This window comes from Camponotus vicinus, unplaced genomic scaffold, assembly GCF_025532165.1.
Source record: "Camponotus vicinus isolate PSW18456_S1 unplaced genomic scaffold, iyCamVici1.0 SCAF_12, whole genome shotgun sequence".
Classification (NCBI taxonomy): domain Eukaryota; kingdom Metazoa; phylum Arthropoda; class Insecta; order Hymenoptera; family Formicidae; genus Camponotus; species Camponotus vicinus.
In genome coordinates this window covers 9560857-9581166 of record NW_028141948.1, presented here as the reverse complement: position 1 = coordinate 9581166, position 20310 = coordinate 9560857, and the positions used below count along the sequence as shown (strand labels likewise).

The following is a 20310-nucleotide window of genomic DNA, read 5'->3' as shown; positions in this document are numbered from 1 at the left end:
TGAAACAAAATATGCATAAAAGGGGATAAGAGACTTAATTATGTTATGAACTTTCATTGATGCTTATTATATTTCATTAACAATATTAGAATTAATTATATTTCGATCAATACCTTAAATTTTAACAATCCTTGTTAATTAAACAATGTACAATTTAATCGAGAATCGATTAAATGATAGGAATCCAAAATGTTAAATAATTGCTTCGATCGTTGCGATCTTTACGGACAATAATTATTATTTCAATACCTAGAGTCACAAATATATTTCATCCGTGTTACTTTATCGTTCTACTTGAAAATCTAAAACTAATTTGGATTATGAGAGAATACAAAGTAAAACAATCGAATTATAGATGCAAATAAATAGCATAACGAAAGGCTCCATGATAAATTGTTAAAAAATAATCAATTTAAATCAATAAATTAAAATACTTCTATAATTTAATATTCCGCGCGCGAATATTTTATATTACAGAGAATATTTCGACACGAGAGTATTATCAATAACACCATGTTCGACTTTGATAAACAGTATCGCGCTATTGTTAATACGTTACACGGCTTTATTATCATTCGCACAGTACCTGGAGCAATAAAGTAGTGACGTTTCATATATTATCAAATTCTTTCTCTACATAGTCGACCCTGGCGATATAAACAGTACCGCGGTAATGTTCTTGACTTACGATCATTCGCTCAGTGGCTCTTGAGCAATGAAGTAGTGATGTGAGACGTTTCATATATTATCAAATTCTTTCTCTAAACACAATTGCAAGTGCAACGAGGAACTTTTCGTGAATAAGTGTAAGTGCAACGAGGATTAAAGTGCCACGAGAAAAGAGCGAAGGAAGCAAAAAAAAAAAGAAGGTTTTGGAAGTGGATGGATCAATAAGATATGATGTAAGTCATTAATATAAATTATTTATCACATTCATTATTTATTATATTGTTGCGTCCCCGCGTCCCGTCCCGCTGAATGTATTTGTCACCCGTTGCATTCTTTCGAAGAAGATCGTTTTCGCGCGCGTTGTCAAGATATTGTTATAAACAACGACTGTCAGAGAGTCTAAGCCCAGCTGTCAAGTTGTGCGAACGCGCGTCTATTTGTGATCCGTTTTACGATTATTCTGAATTCTTGTATGTTATTCGCGATTTATTAAAATTCTTGTGCACCTTAAATCGCGTTATTATTTACGAGTGCACGAGCGTCAGCGTATGCTATGTATTTTGCCGATTGTGGCGCGCGCGTTCGATATATATACGCGTTCCGCGGACGCAACAATATATAAATTATTTATCAATAATATATATATTCAAAATATACATATTTCTCGTTTCGTTTTATTTCTTTGATTGTGATTTAATAGTGATTTTAAATTGTAACATATATAATACATATACTTATAAAAAATATTCCATTTTATTTTAAAATAATTAAAACATTTATAAAATTTTTTATTAATTAATATTTTCAGATACTTTTATGTTTTATAAAACATTTCAAATTAATATATTTATTTAAATATTTCATATATAAAAAAAATAGAAATTTTTTTATTTATCATATTTTTAAAAGTTTATATCTAAGAAATATCAATTATTTTGTAATTACGCAGTTTATAATATTAAAATATATCTATTTAAAAGTAAAAATGTAAAAATTAATTGCGCGCAATAATTAGGTTTAAAATCAATTATTTTGAACATTGCTTTGTATAATAGATGTTCTCTTATCCTTTATATTTTTATTTATCGTATATTTATTTATATTTGCGAATTCAAATTTATGTACTATATTACAAAATAAATTTCAAATTATGTATTATATTATATATAATTTTATATATAATATAACCCTCCCATGGGGTACACCTTGTCGCGGTGGGAGGGCTTAGTACTTGGATGGTGCCTTGAGGTTTATCTTAAATTTTTCTATTTATGATAAATCTTAAGGTGCCTGAATGGGAAGCTAAGTACCCTTTCGCGTCGTCGGTGCTGTCAACGTGCCGCGGACGGCAAGCGCTTCGTTACCGCGTTTTCGCGTTGTAGTATTCTCGCGTCGTCGCGTTTTCGCGGAACTTTTGGACTTTTCATATAAAATCCTAATTTCATTTATTGTCACGAGTCTCTACTTCCGATGCCAACTAACTGGGATGTTTCGAGTTTGCACACGTTGCTATGCAACGTACACTCTTGCTTCGTGCTTCGTCAAGTGATTCGGCCCGAATTGATTAGAACTCGATCGATTGCTCGGAATGATCGTCAATGGGTCCCTTCTCTTTGCTCGTCTACAACCACACGCACTGCGTGTGTTAACCCTATCGAGGAGTCGAGTGGATTCCCCTAGGCACGATTTTCGCTCGGTAAAAGGGGTTGCCTCCCCATTTTCTAAATTGCTGAATGTTAGCATTTAAAAAATGTGGGTATCCTCTTCTTTTGCCGTCTATTAGCCTGGTGTAGCATATAGCAACCGCGAGAGGCATAATATGTCCGGGCGGAGCACCTGAAATCGTGCTTAGCGGACCCAGGTTCGATACGAGATAGGATAATTATGCGCGAAAAAGAGCTGGTGAACTTCATTTTCCTCTATTTCCGTCAATCGTTTCGTCTTCTTTCCGGTTTGGGCTTAGTCCTTGCGCGTTGTATCATTGCAATCCCGACCGGTTTACTCGAAGTTGATTCTTGTAAGTGAAATGAGATTTTCGCTCGTACCGAAACCGGGAGTGCCGTCTAATGTATAGGTATACATATTAAGTATATACATCGCGCGATCAAATATAAAATTTTTAATCGCATCGAAATAGTGCGGAAATCGTTAAGTATCGCGCGTAAAATAGCGAAAATAGCGATACAAAAATATCGCTCGTGAGTGCGAGAGTGCCGTTGAAAGTATCGCGCGTCAACAACATGAGAGGAGGAGGAGGCCTGGGAGAGGCATCAGGCACCTGTGAAGCAACTCTATGGTAAATAAATTATCGCTTATATATAATTATTTATTAATTGCGTACGCGCGATTTAAATTAAGTAATTAATCGCGTAATTTGATTTTTTATTTACATGACTTAAACAAGAGAAAAAGAGAGACATTTTTACATAAAAACTGTAATTTAAAAGTAATTTAAAAGTTTTTCTACGTTCGAATAGCTTTTGATAGAATTATTAAATTATTACTTATTAGTAGAATCTTTTTCAAAATTTATAAAATTGTTTATCTGCTTATTATTTATGTGCGTCGGATATAAAATTAAATGCATATAATAATAATTTTTTGACCGTGACTACAATTTGAATCTTCTTTGTATGTTACAGACCAACAAAAACTATTGTGAGAGGAGGAGGAGGCCTGGGAGAGGCATCTTGCATCGGCGAAGCAACCTGATGGTGAATATTTATTATTTATATATCAATTGTTATAAATCGTACGCATAATAATTCGTTCTTATAATTTAAAGGAATTAAAGAGAAAATTAGAGAGAAAGATTTTTATAAATATAAAAATTTCTATTTAAAAAATAATTTCAAAATTCATAAAATCTTCCCATACATGTTTATATCTGCTTATTACTTTTGCACACTGGATATGAAATGCCGCACAATAATAATTTTTTGAAATATTGAATGTATTTTGAGCTTTGTTATATATGAATTTTATATTTGTATGTTACAGACGTAGTTTTAATAACGACAACGTAGTTTTGATAACAACAACTCCGTAGTTTCGATAACGACAACTCTGCTGCTGCACATCAATGTCTCGGTGAGTGACAAAAACTTTTATTTAATTTTAAGGTAACTGTAGAGATTGTAGATAAATCTGTTAACTTAAAATGGATGAGCTAGGATAGATTAAATTAAATAACTTTTAATAAATTCTCTCGTTCGAAATGTATTGCATCCATCGCGAAAATATATTGCAGTATTTTAATTATAAAGAAAGAACATCGAGAAAAAATTATTTTTGTATAAATTTTACCTAATTTATTGAAAAGAACATTAAAAATAAATTCTAAATTATTAAAATTATTTTTATTTATTATTTTTCCAGAAATATTAAGAAAATTGTACATATTAATGTATAAATTAAAGAAAATTGTAATTATTAATGTTTAAGAAATATCTTAACATATTTACATTGTAAATATTTATAATTATATTTTAATTATAATATTGATATTATAATTGTAAAATACAATATAATTATAAACTATAATTAATTTATCTATAATTATATTACATGAAATTGTATTTTACGATTGTAAATTACATGAATACATTCTTATGTAAATTACACGAAAAATTATCCGAAGTATACGTATAATGATTACATAATAGTAATTCATTAAATTAACATATTTAATTCTATAGTATATATTTTTGAAATATTCATAAAAGAATAATCGTTTGTATTTTCATACCAAAGAGTCATTAATAAAAAATAAATTCGGAATCTATTTATGAATTCCATATCGCGCGGAACTGAATATTCATGAAATAAATTATGATTGCGAAAATACCGTGCTCTTTCCGCGTTTTTTCGCGTTCTTAGATGAGATTGCCGTTTTAATAAAGGATCTTATTGCTGTCCCTCTCAAATAATATTCTTAAATATTGCTAATTAAAAGTAAAAAAATATCAAATAAGAGTATAAAGAGTCGATGTTAAGTTAGCGATTAAGTATTAGCTTCACAAAATTTAACGATCGCCTTCGATGTTATGAAGTTGCAAGTCAATTATTATACGGATTTAGTGATACTTTCAATTCGATTTATGTATTTACGAATTTCGTATCCGAAATAAATATTCGTAAAATTAATAAATTACGGAAACATATCATATTTATTTCCGCATTCTTTCTCTATTCTTAGACGAAATTGCCACTGTAATAAAGGATCTTACCGCTGTCCCTCTCGTGAAATAATATTTTTGAATATTGCGCTAATTAAATTTAAAGAAATATGGAATAAGAGTGTGAAGATTCGATGTGTTAAGTCAACGATTAAATATTAGCTTTATAAAATTAAACGATCACCTTCGATATTATAGAATCGCGAGTTAATTATTATGAATTTAATAATTTGTTTCTTCGGTTATATTTGTGTATTTACGAATTTCGTATCGGAAAATATTCATAAATAAATTAATAAATTACAGTTGCGAAAACACCGTGTTTTTCCCGCGTTCTTTTCGTGTTCTTATACGAGATTAATGAAAGAGTTATCGTTGTTCCTTTCGTTAGATAAACGTTAATGAAAGTTGCGTGACTCGTACCGCCGAGGAGTCGAAACGATTTTCATTATGGAGAATTATTTCTCATCGGTTCTTGTAAGATCCATTCGCGACGTCTAGTTCGGTGCCCTGTTGAAAATTGAGGATTTTTATTGCAGGAATGGAACTAATCCCAGGTTTTCCTGGCAATTTCCGACAGCAATGATTTCGGTAGTCATTCAATGACGAACGCCATACGCTTCTTTAAAGTCGAATTAATTTAAATAATATATATATAGATGTAAGAGAAATGCATCTATTCTTTTCTTCGTTAAAAATATTCTGTCATTATTAGGATTGGTATTATTATTGCCTAATGCCAGAAATATTTAATGTGTAGTAGATTAAATATGGATATAGCGTTGTGTATAAATTTCTATTTTTCAAGTAATTCCATATTATAATTAGTTTTTATTAACTTTTTGGATAAAAATGATTACGAACGAATATATTTTATTAATTATTAATTAATTATCTCATTTGAAAAATTATTTCTAGGTACTGGGGATATTAATATTAGTTTTTAGTTTCTTTTAAGAAACTATTTGCAGGTATTGGACATCCATCGCCATTTTAGAATATTAGTTTTTAGATATATACTATTTTATATATATGTATAATAAAATACATGCACAAATTAACGTATCCAAAATATATTTATAATTTTTGTTAATATGATATATTATATATACGCGAAATTATATATGAATGTTACATAAAATGTGCGAATACTTAAAAATTTAGAGACGAATCGAATGGGTACCCTTATATCAGTAAGATATTGATTAAAAGAAAAAAAATTATTAATTTAAACGTTATAAGAATAAGAATCTAGAGAATTAATCTAGAATTAATTATATATTTAAAACTATTTCATTTATTTTATTTTGCACACTATTCGAATTGAAATTTTTTAAATCTTGCTGTTATCGGGTTCGATTCGTCTCGCGCGCGCAAACGGTACCCCAAATTATGTGTTCGCACATTTAACACAAACTCCAATGATGCATGTATTTTATTATTTATAAATATAATCGTTCGTAATCACATTTCTATAAAAAAATCGTTATATCCATTTATTTAGTCAATAAAGAAATATATTTCTTAATAATGTGAGAACATGTTTTCTGACGTGAATATCAATTTCGTGAATTGAAGATAATGACGAGGGATAATTGTCGTTGATTTATTACTGAAATCATTGCTATTGGGAATAGTCCGGAAGATCCGGGATTCGTTCCCTCCTACAGTGAAGTTCCCGACATTCAATGGATCACTTAACTTTTCTTCGCAAATTGATCTTGCGAAATCTGATGTAGAAACAAGATGTTAATATCGTTTTCCATTTTTAAGGTCGCTCCTCTTTTTATCGGATATTACCGGTATGTCATCCGCGTATCAAATGGCGTCGAATTATATTATAAAATTTGCTCCTCTTTTTATCGGATTACCGGTATGTCACTCGCGTATCTGCAATTGAATATTTTGAATATTATCGATTTATTTATCGTCGCGTTTTATCGCGAATTTTAAATCGCGATATATCTTATAAAAATTCGCAGTAATTCGGTCGCTGAATTGCATATTCACAAACATTACAGACTTCAAATGATTGTTGAAATATTTTCGATTTTCTATATTTACGTGATAATAATTATATCGCACACGTGTCTATTGAGAGCTTCGATTATTATATTATAAAAATTATACGTATCGCGATCAAATATTTCGCATATTATCGACTTATTTATTCGTCGCGTTTTCTCGTGAATTTTAAATCGCGATTTATCTTATAATTTAATCGTTGACTTATACATTGAAGCTTTGTTTATCTTTCCACATCTTTGAATATTGTTTTTAATAGTTCGTGTAAAATGCTGGTAGTGTAAATATTTTCTTTTATAATTTAAAAGACGATCGATAACTATATTAATGAAAATCATTCGTTCCGTTATTTTCTATTAAACGTGGCCACAACGCGATTTTTAATTATATTTTAAAACTTATAGAGCTCATTTCTTCTTATTCAGCTAATCATAGAGAGAAATAGGATATGTATTTTATTCTCAATCGTGAAATTCGTATAAAGTCGCGTATATATTAATCGCAAATAAATCGGACAGTGAATTTTATGTTCATAAACAATACGGATCACAAATGTTTGTTAAAATATCTTCGTCTGTCAACATTTGTGTGATAATAATTATATCGCACACGTGTCTATTGATTCGATTATTGTCGATTTATTTATTCGTCGCGTTTTCTCGCGAATTTTAAATCGCAATTTATTTTGTAATTTAATCTTTGATTTACATCAAAGCTTGTTCTATCTTTACACGTTTTAAATATTTCTTTTCATGGTCTGCACGAAATGCGTCAATAATGCAAATACTTTCTTTTACAATCGAAGAAATGATCAATAATTTTATTAATGACTCTTTTGATCATGATTATTTACGTTTATACGTTATTTATATAAAACTAATTAAATTCTATTATTCTATGTCGATTATTAATAATAAATATCGCGTAATTAATCATCACTAATCAGTCTTGTCTGGTCTATGTAAAAATTTTTAGTAAATTTTATATTGTACGTATACTTTGGACACTTTCGTGTAATAAATTTTATTTTGTATTAAGTTTAAAATTATAGTTTATATTAAATTTGTATTATATTTTGTAATACATATTTCTAATGCATTGTATTTTATATATTCTGCATTAAATTTTTTAATATATATATTTGTAATGTAAATATTTTTATATTACATAATTTAATATTTTGTAATGTGTTTTTTATGTAATTGCAAATTAATTATAATTTACGTTGTATATATTATAATTATGTAATATATATTTTTTATATGTATTATATTCTTTGTTTAAAAACTCTATTTAAAAAAATAAAAAAAATAAAAAATTTTTCCTGTTCAATTTTTCCTCCCCTGTATCTCCGCCTTAACGAAGGCATTTGCCAGATGTGAAGGTTTCAGTACTCTCATGAACCTGAGAGCTATGCCGGCGGTAACATATTCGATATTCGTAATAGTCTATTCTTATACTTAAAATCATTTGGACAACGTATGGGCACACATACATACACATATAGGTAAGTAATTTATAAAAATTATTTTTATAAAAATTATTATTTATCATATTTATATATTATTTTCAAAATAATGATTGTTATACTCTGGTGCTACCGGCATTTCGTGCACATAGCACGGAACAAAACCAGAAATTGTGCACATTATATATTACCCTCTGAGAACATTCATGGACATTGGCTTTGTAGTTCATGTCCACGTTTTCAATGTCCATAGAGGGAGTATCGCTTTCAGGGATCACCTAAAAACAGACCGTGACATCTCTCAGGCTGAAGTCCCATGGAGTGGAAATATTCAGCGGAACGGAATGCGCGGAGTCAACGCGGCCAATCACAGCCATAGAAAAAGCACCGCAAAAAAAACGGAATGGCTGTGATTGGTCGCCCTGGCTTCGCACTTTCTGTTCCGCTGAATATTTCCGCTCCATGGGACGCCGGCCTTAGTCTTCTCTCTGGTTGTACTTTGATGACTGTAGATAGCGTTATAGTCGAGTATGCGAGAGGTTAGAGTTACTATGGGCCTGTTCTTTTTAGCTGTACTGCTACACTAGTGCAATTAGTTAGAGTGAAAGAAAGTATGTTTGTCTTTTTCCAACTTATTGCACTAGTGCAGCAGTGCAGCTAAAAAGAACAGACCCTATAATTTATATCAACATTAAAATATTGGAAAGAAAAACAATATAAAAATATTGTGAAATTCTAATTGTTATAAATTGTAATAAAAACAATATCTTGTAATATATATAATAGATTTAGCCTAGTAACTAGTATGGAAATATGGGACAGTATTGCATTTTTCTGTTCGAGATTTCTATTCGAGATATTCATTCGAGTTGCTTGTGTACACGATTCGAGTTTTAGTAACTTTTTCTCCGATCGAGAACTCGGACCAATTTCTAGCATCGTGGACACAGGCCTTAAGCCTCTTGCACAATGCTAGGCAACAGGCAATAAGAACAGAAATAGTATCTATTCTTTGCTCCTATTGGCAAATATTTTCTGTTCCGCGTATTTATTGGTGAATAGTTTCTATTCCTTATTTCTATTGCCTGTTGCCTAGCATTGTGCAAGGGGCTTTAGGCCCAGTTCGACAGTGACCAGTTAGCTTAACTAGTAGGGGGCGGCGTGTGGCTAAAGATGGAAGCACATAAAATTACAGGAGCCATAAGCAGAATGCAGAAGCTCTATGATTCTGAATTCTGCCTATGGCTTTTGGATTTCCAATCTACATAAAAATACATAGGTCCATATTTTGAATCCTCTTTTATCGATAAAAGTGCCTCTAAAAGTGGCTTACAGCCAATCAGAAGGCTTATAAGCCACTTTTAAAGGCACTTTTATCAATAAAAGAGGATTCAGAATATGAACCATAATGCATAGCCACGGCCATAACTCACTGTAGCCGGTTCTAAAACGTATCGCGTTATCAAAAAGAAATAATTAAGGACGAATATTACATATTATATTTATATACGTAAGTATTATCACTATTTAATTATCCATGTAATGAAAATATAAACTGACAATGATCGTATATAATTATTCGAGTTAATAAATATAATATGTAATATTCGTCCTTAATTATTTCTTTTTGATAACGCGATACGTTTTAGAACCGGCTACAGTGAGTTATGCCCGTGGCTATGCATTATGTATTTTTATGTAGATTGAAAATCCACAAGCCATAAGGCCATCACACACAAAATTGCATAGCTGCATATGCATAACATAAGACCATATGGACCAATGAGCATCGAGTATTATGTTATGTAAGTCAATATGGCGACTTAATACTCATGCTCATTGGTCTATATGGTCTTATGTTATGCATATGCAGCTATGCAATTTTGTGTGTAATGGCCTACAGGCAGAATTCAGAATCATAGCGCATGCGCTATGACTTCTGCATTCTGCTTATGGCTCCTGTAATTTTATGTGCTTCCACCTTAAGGCGGCAAGGTACTTGCCTGCCATATAGGGCAAAAAGGGGTCTTGAGTTCAAGTCCCGCTGAGGCAGAAAATTTATTTCTGCGATATAGCCGCCCCAATCCCCCTCCTACTCCTTCCCCTCATCCTTTCCCCTTCCTTACCTATGACCCCTGATTGTTATACTTTATTTGATGTAAGAAACTCTGCTGATTATTAATACTCACGAAGATATCTGGCAGCATGGGCGAAAAATAATATTGCCCAGTGCCACAAAAGAAGAAGAAGCTTAACTAGTAGTTAAGTAGTGATGCCAACCACTGAAACAAAATTCGGTAATTTTAAGACTCAAGGTTACGTTCCAAAACGTAAGTAACCGAAGGAAATTTTACTCGATGGCCGATTTGAACCAATCAGAAAGGCTTAAAAGAGTTTCGGAACGGCGATTCGAGTAAAATTTCCTCGGTTACTTACGTTTTGGAACGTAGCCCAAATGGATAATCAAAGAGTAAGTATATAATTTTGTAATAAATATTAAATATATATAATAATAATATTTTATAATGTAATTTTATACATAATAAAAATGTAAATATAAATCTGCTGATATATATGGTTATGTTAAAAATCTTTTGTGTAATGGCAAGAGAACATTAAAATAAACGAAATATTTTTATTTATAGAATATGTCATGTGAAACTATTTGTAATGAGGATGAAGTACCGACGCATACATGTCTAGAAGGCTATTCCAATTTTATTACGGATGAAAATTTGTGTTTTTATCCTGTATTAGGTAGAATGTTTGTATTTATAAATTTTATATTAGTTAATTACAAAAATAATCTGTTTTATAATGTTTTTAGATGATGGAGTAACCCAAACACTTTTTTTTGTATCGTTTCTTTTTTTCTTCTAAATAATAAAGAACTGCCGCTACTGCTAATCTTTTCTTTATATTATTCTGTTTTATATTATTTTCATTTATAATTTTTGTGCACTCAATCATCCAATTATAATATTTTCTTGCTTGTAACATTTTGTTTATATTTATTTTATACTGTGCGTGTCTCAACGGAACTTTTCTTTTTAAATCGCTGCTGGAGCCCTTTTCATGCTCAATAGCTAGTCGCTAGCGACAATCTAATTACGTGACTTTTTTATCGCTCAAAACGAGCGATGAGCGACACATGAAAAGGTACCTTTAGAGAATGAGATTTCTAGAGACTGCTAGACACTCTAGGGCCGGTATTCATAGTCCGATCTTATATTTAAGATTGTCTTAAGTCTGGTCCGAGGTTGACTTAAGACCTCATTCAACCAATCAAATGGCTGCGTAGCATTTCAAGCTCGAATTTAAGACGATCTCAAATATAAGATCGGACTATGAATACCGGCCTAGAAATCAAATTTTCTTATTGGATGTCGGATGTCGTACGCCGGATATCGGACGCAGTGTGAATCCTGCATAATAGCGTTTTCGACTTGTCGGGTTCAATCGCTCCGGAGTAGTTTACTAGATGTTATTGACCAATCACAGTCATTCTTTAGAAGAATATATGGTTACATTCTTCAAAAGAATGGCTGTGATTGGTCAATAACACCTAGTAAACTATCTTGGAGCGATTGAACCCGACAAGTCGAAAACGCTATAAATTTCGCTGGGATAAATTTCGATTAGATGCAGAACTTTGATTGGTCAATCGTGCTGGATATTCCTAGACCAATTGATGTAAGTGATTCAAACTCTCTAGCAAGCATCAACCATTTACAGTCGGACACATCATGTCTAAATTCATATATCATGACTGTTGATTTTGAAAATTTAGTGATGCGATATGACAGAAATGCATGCATTTAGTACAACACCGCTCATTGAGCGTTTACTGTTTAGTGTGAACGATTGTTTACATTTCATCTTCATCAATATCTTATATCAATGGATTGAACTATTAAGTATACATCTCTCTTCTACCAACAAAAAAGAAATTTTTTAATTTTTTTACATTTATATATGAGTGAGTGAGAGAGAGAAATATCTTGTTATTTTGTTTGGCATAACTTGCTATTTGCTAATGAAAAAAATGATTGTTAACATACTTTGTTTCTTTTGTAATTTCAAAATCTTTTCATATCATTAAATTTTCTTAATGCTATTTTTTATAAAAAATTTTATCAGGCAAAGGAAGATATATTTTCATTTTGCTTTTTTATTTATATTATTTATGTATTATTTATATTTTTATTTATATTATTTATGTATATATATTAAAAGATTTACCATTGAGAATTTTCTCTGTGATCTAAGTAAATTTAAACATCAAGAATATATATGTGTATTTTTGATGTTTAAATTTACTTAGATTACAGAGAATTCTTAATGGTGAAGCTTTCAATATATTTAAATATAAAATGATTGTTAACAATATAATAAGTTCATGAAATTCCAGAGTCAACTATTATGTAAACATATCAGAACTGTCTAAATGAGACAGCCGCATACAATTTAAAGGAAAAAAGTTTTAATATTTTCAAAAATCACAATCAATTCTTCTGTCGTTTCTTCACAATAGATTTTTACACTGTCGTGTTAAGGATGAGGTGACCAATGCGGCCATGTTTGAATTTCACTATATAGAGCATCTCCAGGACTCAAAGTTTTCGAAATTTGTCGATGACCTAGTAGTATATAATTAGGCGCAATTTTACCAGCTTTGACACCGAGTTCTATAATTTTTTGCGCGGCATGTATTTGTACTTTTGGTGGTTTGACCGTATTGAATGTGCCAATAAAAGAGATGCCAATGCTTTTAATGTTGTAATTGAAAGAATGAGCACCGACGAAATCCCAGCTTCTGCCAACGTATGCGAGGCCATCGCCTCCGACGAGGAAGTTATAAGCGATATCCGACCATTTTCTAGATTCGATGTGGAAAGTCTGAGCAAATCTCACATGCATTGTACATTCCGATTGCGTCTCGCAGAATTCCGTGGCGGTGTGACTGATAATTACATATGGTACTGGTAGCTTCAATTTTGTTAAAGGTTCTGAGGGCGGTTGCGCTCCCCATTCGTTCCTCTCGACAAAACGTACTGAAGTTACTGTTATACCTGAAAATTATAAAGCAATACACGTATATAAAATATTCAAAATATACTACATATATAAAATATCCAAAATTTACTACATATACAAGTGAATTAAAAACTTGTTAATTTTGCATTGAATATAAAGATCAAGGGTTATATATAATATTAATTAACATCTTGATATAGATCATAATGCACATTTTAAATCTGATACATTTTCGAGAATATGTTTTGCAACATTCAATTGTACATATTCTATAATCGCTAAAGTTAAAAACATCTCTTAGATAAATGAATAAATATAATAAGTGCAAAAGAATGTAGAAGAATATAGAAGACAAATTACAGAATAACTTTATAAGAGCATAGTACAATGAAATTTATCTCGTGCGTTTGCAAATTTTCCAGATAGCAAATTACCCTCGAGCGATGAGTCTGGAATTTCCGGGAAAACTGGCGTTGGCGGTGCGTCCGTAGGACGAGCGAAATGTACAATGGCGACCACTGTGGCAGTTAAAAATATTAAAGCTAGAACGCACGACAAAACCGCACATCTCCACGTCCATAGCAATTGCGTCACTAAAATAATTATAAGAGTAAGATAATAGTTATAATATTATAAGGGTAATAATAATTATAAAATAATTATATTAAATACACCAGGAAGAGAGAGACCTATAATATATAAGCAACAAACATTAATTGTTACCTTTATTTAATTCGGTATTTTGTGGAAAAATAGGTCCGTTGGTGGCTTCATCACCCTTATTCGTCGATAAGTCTGAAATATTGACGTCGGAAACGCTTGCCTCGAATTTGTTTGCCTCCTGTATCGGAATGGGATTCGTATAAACGAACTGCTTTATGGTAACCGGACCCTTGTAGAAAGTCTTGTTACCCAGATGCACGTTTGCCGAGTTCTTCACGCATACATCGCCAAAGTTCGACGGATCAGCATTCGGGAGGACGACGTCGCCATTCGCGGTGGCGACCGCTTGATGTTGCTGAACGATAGTTGACGATACCGGCAGATTCGTGATCCAATCACCATCCTGCTCAACATCTGTTTCCTCTTCCTCTTCATCATCGTCGTCGTCTATGTCACTGCACTGCGTAGAGGAATCTCCAACACTACCATTGCCCGGAACGACTACTGCGGTTTCCTTCGCCGACCTTGCAACTTCACCGTGAAACTTGTCGACCGCGTGTACTCTTTCGGCGGACACAACAGCACCGTTCGAGCAATCTTGTTCCTTCTGATACTGATGATTATCGTCGGCCGTTTGCTGTTGCTGCTGTTGTACCAATGTCACCATGCCCATGCACTACATGGAGAACGCTTTTTTTTACATTGGGGACGTCGTGTGTCAACGCGATGTAACAGGATGCGCTTCTACATCATTATTTTGAAAATATTCGCAATCTATATGCAAATATATATGTTTGTTTCAGAGTAAAATGACCATTATATATTGGCAACAGTAATTTTGAACTTTTTTTCTACCGATGAGAACCTAAGTACGTCGAATGAGACAAAAAAAAGAATATGAATGTAAAATGAGTGTCCTTCAACTATAAGACATCTATAACGAATTGATTTTCTTAGCAAAGTATGTATAATTACAAACATCGATTATCTTAAACGATATGTAGTAGTTCACGATATATAGTTTAAATGCACGTGAATTATTCGTACTCGTTATGATATATATTCGTGGGTATCATTATAAATATATATCGTGATAGGAAATTTTTAATTAGTTATGACTACTTTAGATTTGCATTTGTAATTTCAACAAGTAACTTTCTGCGATATTTTTTTTGACAAATTACGTTTCCATTACAGAAACAAGCTTCGGACAAAAATGAAGATATGTGTATGCAACACGCGTCACGTTTAGAACGTCATCATCATTAGTAAAATAAAAAAAAATGGGCTTTAATCGAAGCGCATCATTTGCGATTGTTATCCATCAAATCGGCGCAACCGATCACACCCGCATTATTTGCTAAGTTAAGGATGAGATTGACTCATACTCGAGATTACCTCACACGCATCATCGTTCCTGTTGGTAGTGGTCACTTTGCCAACACCAAGTCCACCATCGATCTAAGGCACCGTCGTTGTGGAAGATGCTTCGCGGAAAATTTCATTCGAGTCAATTCCGAATTCTCGACACGTCGTCGAACCACTTGTTCTATTGGACAATTAAATTTCACGGGAACAAAGTACAATCCATGCAGCACGAACTCAGCTGGAACCTATCGTTATCTTCGTTGATCCTACGACACTGTCAGATAGATATTAGAGTGGACGATGACGTGATTGTTGAAGGACGACACGTCATGAAGAGACGGAATCGTGGAAATGCTCGTTCTCGCCAGAGTTGCAAAAATATAAAACAAAACAAAGAAAAGTAGACACGAAAACTGGTATAGCGACTGTCCTTCGAGTCTCGTGCAATGTCCTCGTTAATTCAAATAATAATGCCGTGGATTTTCGTACCGATATGCGGATGATACCGCGATGTTCACAATGTCACGCGTAATCTGCGTCATTTGCGAATCGCACTGCGTACTTTACAACAAAATTACCGTAACACAAAGAGATGCTATATATATACATGTGTAATGTTTGACACCTGTTTCTATTTTCGAAAAAAATAGATATTTACGGCCACACATCAGCGCTGGCTGATCAGATTGTTGAGCGATGTTAAAATTCTAGCGTAATGGTGGCATCATCTCCGTTCGATATGACTTATAACTTGTAACAGACTGCTATCGCACTGTCGAACATGCTCGGAAATTGCCGGCCCCACTCTCTGTCGCATTCTCTCACAATCAACGGTGACTGTTAACGATATGATGCGCTCGCATCGTCTACTATATGATAACGCTGCTTTAGGCGATTCTTGGGTTTTTTCACGGGTTTTACACCAAATGAATCTGCGTTTTCTGTCCGGATGTTCGAAGATTTCTAGCATATCTCAATGACACAAAAAATATCTTTTATATTATTCTTGTTGTATAATTTTTTGACAATTAAGAGATATTTTGCGCGCGCAAAATTGTAAAACATACATTTTGCACGCAATTATATTCAACTTACGAACAAATTACGAACACATTTTATATTTTCAAAAAATTTGAAGATGGAGGAAGAATACGGTATCACAAAAAAAAAGAAATCCTTCATCTGCAAACTTGTATATTCAATTATACAATTATATCGTAAAACTATTTCACACTAAATTTAATCGTAAAATTGTATCTTCTTTAAGAAGAAAACACATTTTAATAAACAATCTTTCGTATTTTGAAGAAAAAATGCAGTAGCATGAACTTTAGATAACAAGATAACTTTAGACACGACTTTTTTCTAATTGTGAGTAAAATAAAATTCCAAATTAAAATAAATTTAGAATGCTGAGATGTTAATGTAGACATCTTATTTCAGTATTTTGCTAAAAATATATTACACATTGGATAGTATATAAATCGTTGAACTTATACAAATATTCTACATTATAATAATTATAGCGAACCAACAATAAATGAACGTGTATGCTTAAATACGCGCTCTATCAATAGTTTCGCAATATTATTTTGAAAAATTTATATATGTATATATATGATATAATGAAATACAATTATGCGCATACACACATGTATAAGATGATAATTTCTACAGCCTCAATCGGTATCTTTTTTTAATGCTACCGTATTAATACGACAGCTTTCATATCATAATTGATATCATATTGAGTTTAAATGCGTGGTCGCATCAACTTGAGTTGTATAAAATTACAAGATTCGGCTAAAATCAATATAATATGTACAACCAGATTTGCAAATAAAAACCGAATTGTAATTTTTGTTTTCAAAAAAATAGGAAATTGAGAAAAATATTTTTAAAATATAAAAATAAACAATATCTATTCTTTATACAATTTATGCAGACAAAAAATACTGGAATTTTGAAAAAATCTGAATCTAGAAAGAGAGATTTGGAAGGGAAATTGTTGAGAAAGGGTTAATAGTTGTTTGCAATTCAATTTGTTTAAATAAAGCCAAATAAATAACAAATTATTAATTATTAGATATTAATGATTAAATTAATGATTAGAGAGAGATTAAATTATTTTAAGAAATTATTTAAGAAATTTAATATTACATCATTAAATCAATTATCGAGTTTTATTGAAAATAACACAGTGAAAATGATTCTTAGAATGTATAGCAAGTGTAATATGTATATGCAGCAGTAACAATATTCATTTTGTCTTCTAAATGTATTAAATGATTATTTTTTAATATCTAAATCTTCTTTGTCACAACAGGAGAGAAAAATTTCATATATTAATATCTTAATAATAAATAATGAATACATCCTGTCTGTCTCTCTTTCTAGCATTTAAACTGACTTCTGCAATAATAGTTCTGTATAACTATAATATGCATATTTTTTTACTATCAGCAACATTGCAATAATTTATAATTAAACAACTCGCGCAGTTCACATTAATTCTATAACTGTAATAGTAAGTAGGTTGTAGCCTTGTCTTTTCTTAAAATTATGCATCTAATTTCCTATTATATATTGTGAAATCACTATAGAATATGGTATGCAAAATTAATTTAATGCATCAAGTTTAAATGTTATCCCACTTGGTCCAACAATTTTTCCATGTTGACAAGTTGGTTAGATCTTTAGTTGGATAGATCTTTTAAATGTGATGTTCAATGTTAGACACTGTCATCTAGTGAATAGAAAAATACAATATCTTTGTTTTAAAAAGGTATTTTGGCATCGCCAATATATTATAAAAGTATTTTTTATAATAAATTAAATAATATGAAATGTAGCATCTCAGATACTGATAGTAACTACATAATATGTATAAAATATATAAAATTATTCCTTTCTTACCATGATACCACCATTTTGTTTTTTTTGGATTCTTGTTGCAAGTTCTAACATACAATGTATTGTCAGATGGCCTTTTCTGTATAGAAAAGTATATGTATGAGATTTGCATATTGTAAATAAATATATTAAGGCTCACATATGTATTATTTAGTAGCTAAGTAAGTTATACCTTCTCTGTACAACTGCTTAACATGGAAATAATACTCAGGCAAATGCTTTGCACGCTGAGAGCAGGAGACCAATCCTCCGTTAATATAGACAAACAAATATGACCATTGCTATAAACATGTGGATGTACAGGAATATTTCCACCAATAAAAGTCACTTCTGGTGAATCAAACGGATATTTAGAACTGAATTTAAATTGAAGCTGAAATTGTTCTCCTTCATACAGCGTGCCTTTAGCACCTTCCATATAAACAATCCATTGTGTCAAATTCTGTCCCACCATTTCTCCATCTACGTGTACACCTGGTGGTGGTTCGCGTATTAAAGACATCAATTCCTTTTGAAGTCTTCGCTAGGATATTAAATAAATTTATTTAACATTTTATATATAAATAATTTATATATAAATAATTTTAGAAAAATTACTTTGTTCAAAGATATATATATATTTTTTTTTCAAAAATATATATAATGCTTCGCATTCTTTTTGATAAATAATTAATTTTATTTTAGAAACTCACAGTGCCATTTTTAAATATTTAAATAGTTAAATAATCTAAATCATATAATAATTAGACAAAAGAAAATAAATATAATAAAAATTGATTAATTTGTGAATCAAGTGGTAATTAAATGAGTAATGGAAAATTTTACAAAATTTTTGTCAAAAGTTATACATATTTAAAAATAAAGATAATTATATTTTTTGAGAATATAACATTTTTTATTAACAATCGTACATCTCTTACTTTCAATGAAAATATAATCGATAATTCGAGTTTGCTGATCACATAATTTTTGATAAAAAGCATATACGAATATTTCGTCAATAAAATCATACATTTTACATTTCACAACGTCCATTACAGAACTACGCTCAGTTGTTCGCGTTGGGAAAGAGAAGGATTAAAAATTGAAAATCCTTTTAATATTTTTTTTTTCCCAATTACAGATTAAGTATTCTCGACAAATCGACGACATGCTGCTCCGATCGTCTCGAGATACACGAAGAGACCGTAAAAAAATGAAAGCGGACGTACCTTCGACGGGGACGTTGCTGCCATTGTCGTTAAACAGCTCTCCATCGAAATACATAACCGTAGCTTATCGCGACGCGATCGTTCGATTGTCGCGTGTACTTTCCTTTCCCAGAAAGAAGTGCGTCCGCCTCGAAAGATTAGGCGAACTCACATTTTCCTCGCGGTCTCGCCTTATATCCTCGCGGTCAAGGTGAAAGGGCGACTGTAGAGGAGAACGACGAGCGAGGGCGACGACAGCTTCGCTGGAAACGCTATGACAGCGTTGACAGCTTCGCGCAAGACGGCCAGTCGCGAGTCGCGAGGTGCGAGGCGCCCGATCGTCACATGTATACATGTGTACATACATATATACACGCGGCATACATACGATACACGTATATCAACGATATTTCTATGGCGATAAGAATATGATACTAGCCGCGCGATGAGATAAGTTATTATCGCGATCGCTCTCGATGTGTAAGCTCGATATCCGAAGAGGTGAAATAATTCTGCGAAATTCAACAGCAGATAGCTAAATGTAAATAAAATCACGCAGTGATATGGGATTAGTACTGATCTTTGTCTCTAAACATTATCAAAGCACGACATATGGTACACTCGTGAAAATTATTTCGATGATTTGCAGCATTTTTCCGCGAGGCAGAAGCGAAAAAATCTAATAGCTTGATAAAATCGGTATTATTCTTCTAACGAAATATGAAAAAAAAAATATATATATACACAATTTGGACTTGAAAAAAAAAATATCTATACACAATCTGCCTTAACCGATGTT

General features: G+C 31.8%; 2 protein-coding genes and 2 long non-coding RNA genes across 9 annotated transcripts; 2 read left to right on the top strand and 2 right to left on the bottom strand.

Moving 5' to 3' along the window:
* Positions 1-1871: 1871 nt before the first annotated feature.
* Positions 1872-18459, top strand: LOC145963304 (uncharacterized). Of its 4 annotated transcripts, XR_014436120.1 has the most exons (6): positions 1872-2965; positions 3312-3383; positions 3670-3759; positions 13800-14768; positions 14844-15001; positions 15238-18459. It is a non-coding gene; the product is annotated as an uncharacterized LOC145963304 (long non-coding RNA). The 4 variants fall into 4 exon arrangements; XR_014436119.1 differs by having other exon boundaries at positions 13800-15001; XR_014436122.1 differs by lacking the exons at positions 1872-2965; positions 3312-3383; positions 3670-3759 and adding an exon at positions 12129-12257 and having other exon boundaries at positions 13800-15001.
* LOC145963303 (uncharacterized) lies at positions 9741-11247 on the top strand. Of its 2 annotated transcripts, XR_014436118.1 has the most exons (4): positions 9741-9850; positions 9990-10145; positions 10986-11097; positions 11168-11247. It is a non-coding gene; the product is annotated as an uncharacterized LOC145963303 (long non-coding RNA). The 2 variants fall into 2 exon arrangements; XR_014436117.1 differs by lacking the exons at positions 9741-9850; positions 9990-10145 and adding an exon at positions 10342-10810.
* LOC145963298 (peptidoglycan-recognition protein LC) lies at positions 12802-16389 on the bottom strand. 2 transcript variants are annotated; one of them, XM_083085078.1, is made up of 5 exons: positions 16067-16389; positions 15439-15682; positions 14101-14716; positions 13812-13970; positions 12802-13412 (listed from the first exon to the last, which is right to left on the bottom strand). In XM_083085078.1, exons 3-5 carry the CDS (start codon positions 14711-14713, stop codon positions 12892-12894), a joined length of 1293 nt encoding a protein of 430 aa, XP_082941204.1. In that variant the 5' UTR covers positions 14714-14716; positions 15439-15682; positions 16067-16389; the 3' UTR covers positions 12802-12891. The 2 variants fall into 2 exon arrangements, with proteins under 2 accessions (XP_082941204.1, XP_082941203.1); XM_083085077.1 differs by having other exon boundaries at positions 15439-16389.
* On the bottom strand, positions 16586-19879 carry LOC145963300 (ubiquitin-conjugating enzyme E2 W). Its single transcript, XM_083085081.1, has 4 exons — positions 19533-19879; positions 18494-18844; positions 18325-18400; positions 16586-18154 (listed from the first exon to the last, which is right to left on the bottom strand). The coding sequence occupies exons 1-4, from the start codon at positions 19575-19577 to the stop codon at positions 18141-18143; spliced, it is 486 nt and encodes a 161-aa protein (XP_082941207.1). The 5' UTR covers positions 19578-19879; the 3' UTR covers positions 16586-18140.
* Between the last annotated feature and the right edge of the window lie 431 nt (positions 19880-20310).

Coding starts and splice junctions, on each gene's coding strand:
- LOC145963298 (XM_083085077.1), bottom strand. CDS start 14,713: ATGGGCATGGTGACATTGGTACAACAGCAGCAACAGCAAACGGCCGAC. Junction 13,971..14,100: donor AAATACCGAATTAAATAAAG/GTAACAATTAAT, acceptor TAATTATTTTAG/TGACGCAATTGCTATGGACG. Junction 13,413..13,811: donor TCCAGACTCATCGCTCGAGG/GTAATTTGCTAT, acceptor TATAATTTTCAG/GTATAACAGTAACTTCAGTA.
- LOC145963300 (XM_083085081.1), bottom strand. CDS start 19,577: ATGGAGAGCTGTTTAACGACAATGGCAGCAACGTCCCCGTCGAAG. Junction 18,845..19,532: donor CAGCAACGTCCCCGTCGAAG/GTACGTCCGCTT, acceptor TTAATATCCTAG/CGAAGACTTCAAAAGGAATT. Junction 18,401..18,493: donor TAAGCAGTTGTACAGAGAAG/GTATAACTTACT, acceptor TTTTCTATACAG/AAAAGGCCATCTGACAATAC.